Source organism: Aulonocara stuartgranti, assembly GCF_965226115.1.
Source record: "Aulonocara stuartgranti genome assembly, chromosome: 9".
NCBI classification, from domain to species: domain Eukaryota; kingdom Metazoa; phylum Chordata; class Actinopteri; order Cichliformes; family Cichlidae; genus Aulonocara; species Aulonocara stuartgranti.
This window is the reverse complement of record NC_138960.1, coordinates 25118317-25123486: the sequence shown is the minus strand read 5'-3', so window position 1 is coordinate 25123486 and position 5170 is coordinate 25118317. Positions and strand designations below refer to the sequence as shown.

Sequence of the window (5170 nt, the reverse complement as noted above, 5' to 3'; positions counted from 1 at the left end):
CCAAATAAGTGGGATCTGGAAGAAACAACACGAGGGTGCCATTTTTCCCATTTATGTACACATTCCAGCTTGCAAAGAAGGAAGAAAAAAAAAAAAACCGGAGAAAATTCAGTTAAAGTCCTGTGAGGGAGGTTTAGCACAACAGCCGTTTTGGAGACAAATAAAGGCCACGTGGTTTACATTTCCAGAATTAAAAAAAATTCAAAACAGAGCCATGTAGTCGACTTTATTACAAAGCCTTGGTAGAGTGCATTTTAAAAAGCAGCGAGCAGCAGGAAGTTAATGGCCTGTCCTGTGCAGCCGCTGACAAACAATCGCCCACTGATCATTTTTCACCCTGAACCACCTGTCAGTTTGTGTTTTAACTCATGTAAAAGTGCCTAAATGTCCTTGGTGCCCACTGGAAATCTGACCCATCCTTCTTGTCTGCAGAAGCTTTCTGGCATATATATATATATATATATATATATATATATATATATATATATATATATATATATATATATATATATATAATATCAGCGCAGACTAATACCACTGTGAAGGTCAGTCCTTATAGGGCATGGTACAATAATAAAAAGAACAGTGTTGGAGATTAAATGGAAATAAGCACTTAGAGTTGGCTGGCATTTTGCTGCTATCTGCTGGCATTCAGGCTGAACTGCTGTTATTCCAAATTGAAATAATTCAGTGCATGTGCGGGTATGTTCACACTGCAAAAGGACAAAAAAAAATGAAACTCAGTGAAGGAAACTGTTTCCAGGGCCTACTCCGTGGATCGGCTTCCTCCGAGGCGTGGACGTCTATCAGCAGAGAATGTACCTTCACCTATCAGCAGAGAATGTCCCTTAGTCTGTAACACAGTCAAATATATTCTCAAGTAATATTCAAGCATGCCATTCAGCGTGTTAGTACGAGCAGCTCGGGAGCAGCTTGGGAGAACAAGAAAACAGAGACTGCTTTAGATTGTCTTCCCAAAGTGACTCAACTTTATTCACAAGTACAACAGTTTATATAGAGGGTAAAATTCATGAGACAGCAGATTTATCAGTTTAAACCAGTACAGACCAAGATAAGGGAGCGTCTTCCTGCCCTTGGGTGAAGAAGCATCCTTTGTGTAGTGTATCAGTTCAGCTACAATTGTGATTATCTCAGCGACATATTTTCAAGGCACAAAACGAAGAGTTCTTTCATTAGTGAAATCTGAAACAAACCATTTGGCCTTCAACAGGCGTCTAAAAGATTAAGAAACTAATGTAGCTGAGGGAGTGATCTCTGTGGTATTTCAACCTTGTTGAATGACAGAGTTTTCCTGTATAATGTCACTATAAAACAATATCCAGTAAATGCTCCCATGGTACTAAAATACCTAACACTCAGGAGAACATATTAGGAGACATGTTAAATGGAAATAGACACAGTTGAATAATTACGTAAAACATAATAATAAAAGCCTATGGATTGCTTATTTATTAGGTATTCTAAAGAGCTTTATTTTATTTGTTTTCCCTTGTTGTATTGATTGATTGTGAAACCTAGCCCCACCCTTCATGTCATTTACTGAGGTCAAATGGCCCAGGATATGCGTGGGGGTTAAGGCGTCTGGGAAGGGATCTCATTACACCAACTCTACCAAATGTTGCAACAGGAAATAAGGGTTAATCAGACCAAGAAATGTTTTCTCAATGTTTTATTACGCAAATGTCCTTAGCTCAGAGGAGTGACACCCAGTGTAGTCTTCAGCTGCTGCTGACAACAACAAAAAACCTATAATAATAATAATAATAATAATAATAGTGGAATTGTAAAGTGCTTTGGTGGCCTAGAAAAGCGCTATATAAATGCAATCCATTATTATAAGCTCAAAGTGCGGGCGAAACAGCCACATGCTCATTTGGGCCAATGGAAGTAAATTTTTCTCACCACTTATTTAAATGAACATTTTAATGAGCTTGTCTCCTGTATTTTTACTTCTGTGCTGTCCTTTTTTTCAGTGTTTTCATGGAAACATCAACGTGGTAAAAAGAAAAAAGAAAAACAAAACAACCAAAAACTTGAATATAAAATGGACAGGTGGGTTGTTTTTTCTATACTAATTAGATATTTATAATGACAAAGGAAAAAAAAAAGATTTTAACACAATGTTTAATGTTTTATAGCTTTTATTTAAAGAACCTTCATATTCATCAGCTGCCAATTCATGTCATATCTTGAAGCAGGATAAAAAGGGCACTTGTAATATTTTTAGTAAAGTTACAGCAAAACTGTTAAAAACTTCTTTTGACAGTACTCTTGAACAAAATAAGAAATATATCCCAGTCACAGTGCATTGAATAAAAGGAACAGTACTTTGAAGAACTTCAGTGCAGATTTCACCCGATTCGCTTTCCTTCTCGCTCGACCCACTCTGAGTAGCCTCCTTTAAAATGTCTCGCCCTGAGGGGGGAAAAACAAAAACAAAAGCACAGATAGAGGAGCTTAATCTCTTAACACTGTTGTTTGCTTTATATTCAAAGGTCGCCCACAGTTCAGCAAGTCAAAGTATCACCTGAGGACACTTCTCCAGCTGCAGCAGGAATGCACTATTTATATCTCATGGATTGACTTCTTGGGAGACATCTAAATGTAGCAGAAGTGCTGTAAAAATAACTAATTATCTCAATTGATTGATGATTAATGTCTGAGTTTTTTTGTTTTTATATGCACATACATTTTTTTCCTTATAGGCCAAATGAGACTTCATGTAGATTTGTCAGTAGAAAAATATCTGTATGGAAATCGCACATTCACAAAACTAAGTAAATAATTTTCTTTCAACCCGTCTATCAGAGCCAGTGAGACTGCATGCAGTATAAAACCTGCCATCCAGTCTAATCTCCTCACAGTGTATCTGATCTTCACTCGGCATAACCTGATCTGCAGGACGCTCGTCTGTGACCTAACTGCCCATTTTGTTGCTGATCCCTGTCCAATTTGCCAACTTAACTTGTAAATGGCCACATTTCTCCACCATCGCTCTGTACCATTAGCCTATACCCTTAGAACTGGTTCTGGAGAAAGAGAAAACACTCCACAGCATAATCTACAGAGCTAGCAACACAGGTTTTTGGCAATGCCCCAATGTTTTCAGACTTTGTAAATCTCTCAGTGACGCCATACAGTATTAGACATCACCTCTCCATAAATTTACCCTGGAAACACGCACATCGCATTCCCACAGTCAATTTCCACTAGTAGTGTGCTTAATCTCCAGGTTTGTTTTGCATAGAAACAAGCACATGTATTACTACTTACTTGCTAAATCCCAGCTGATGAGCGATGCTCAGTGCTCTGGTGCTCCTGATGCCACTTCTGCAGTGAAACACAATGTTGTCGTCAGCTTTCGTGGGAGCCTTCACTTCAAACCTTTGCTCAAAGAGCTCAGGGGACAGTTGCAGAGACTCCTCCAGGTTGTCCACTGACATGCATACCAACAAAGAACACACATGTTAACTACAAATGCAGGAAAACAGACAAGTCCCTACAAGTTTCAGAACCCTGCTTACGTGGGACGTTGATGGCCTGGGGAATTTGTCCAACCTGGTACTCATCAGGATTTCTCACATCAAAGAGCTGAATGTTATGGCTTGCCAGCATGGTCTTCAGCTCTGAGTAGGTCACCACTGAACCTGAAAAGCAACAAAGAAAGGAAACAGGAAGAAAGAGTTTTAATTTATTGTTGCTTATAGTGCTTATATTCGTTGAAAATTATGTGAAACCACCATTTCCTGATTTAATTAGAGTACGTGTTATTTGAACCCCTGCTGATGGTAAACACTGTGGGGGTGAAATCAAAGTGCCACAGCTAAGCTACAGTATTATCCTCTCTTTGAAATATTGAGAGAAACTGCTTGTGTACACCTGCAGTCCATTCAGCTGTGAAAATGCTGAGTATAGGTAGCCATAAACACAGACTGTGACACACAGAGTCAGGGCAATTGACGATTTAAAACAGCATTCCAGCAGTTTAACACAAAATACTATGAGATCAAACTATTAATATTAGTTACTAAGAAATATATCTGTAGACTCAAAGTGACATGCTGGACTAGTATTATAAGATTATTATTTTATTCCTGTAAGAGGATTTCGACAGGACACAACGACGGTTTTACCGTTGTCTGATGCTTCTTCGCATTTCGGACTCGATGTTGAAAAAGTCCGACATGTCGACCCAAAGGTCGAGTAACACCTCCGGTGCGCCTCCGTAACACCTTGGCAAAAACTCCGGGACAGCACGAAGGACAGCATTATGCACACTACTGGACCGCACGAACTGACACGACCTAAATACATACTGCTACTTTATTGTTATCACCAAATGACTACATTCACTCAGCCTGTTTAATGCTTCTTCTCCTTCTTTTTGGGAGGGGGTGCTCCTTAAATAATGGTGCGTTTGGCGCCGATCTCAGGATGTAGCAGTTATAGCACCAACCGCTGGTAAAAGGGCTTTCATTCTCTGCCGATAGAGGGCAGTGAAATCAAGCAGGTTTGTTGCCATTTTCTTTTTGCTAACTAGCTCCATACAACTTTACAAACAGTTAAACTTAGTTAAAAACATTGATGCCTGTCCTCTGGTAAAGGAAAGAAATGCGTAAGATTTGGACAACAGCTAAGAAAGGGTTAAAAAAATGTTTTCAGGTGATATTCTACCCTGAATAAAAATATTTTTTTTATTATTATAGCACCACGTCTCTTATAGAGTGACTTTTCTATCTTTTCAAAGGAATAGTTAAAACATCTGCTGGACGGTGCTCAGGATGTTTTATGAGTCTGTGGTGTCCAGTCGAATCCTCTATGTTATTGGTGTGCTGCAGCAGCAGACTGAGGGTAGTGCATAACAGCACTGCTCAATAATCCGATTCATGTGGCCAGCAACGTCGTTGATGTGGAGCTTGACTTTCTGACGGATGTTTCAGAAAGGAGGATGCTGTCCAGGTCACAGTCAATACTAGAGAAATCCTTCACACAGGATGCAGGAGCATGTTCAGCAAAAGACTCATTAAGCCACGATGCATCACTGAAGGCTACAGTAAAGCATTCCTACCCGTGGCCGTCAAACTTCATTACTCTTCTTCATGATGCCTGGACTGTATTCACCTGTAATATCTTATCTATAGTGCACATT

At 39.4% G+C, this 5170-nt stretch overlaps 1 protein-coding gene across 1 annotated transcript; it reads right to left on the bottom strand.

Annotated features, from left to right (window-relative positions):
* Window positions 1–2140: 2140 nt before the first annotated feature.
* Window positions 2141–4456, bottom strand: LOC309714029 (thiosulfate:glutathione sulfurtransferase). Its single transcript, XM_082546088.1, has 4 exons — window positions 4155–4456; window positions 3546–3668; window positions 3295–3457; window positions 2141–2436 (listed from the first exon to the last, which is right to left on the bottom strand). Exons 1-4 carry the CDS (start codon window positions 4333–4335, stop codon window positions 2373–2375), a joined length of 531 nt encoding a protein of 176 aa, XP_082402214.1. The 5' UTR covers window positions 4336–4456; the 3' UTR covers window positions 2141–2372.
* Window positions 4457–5170: the final 714 nt, after the last annotated feature.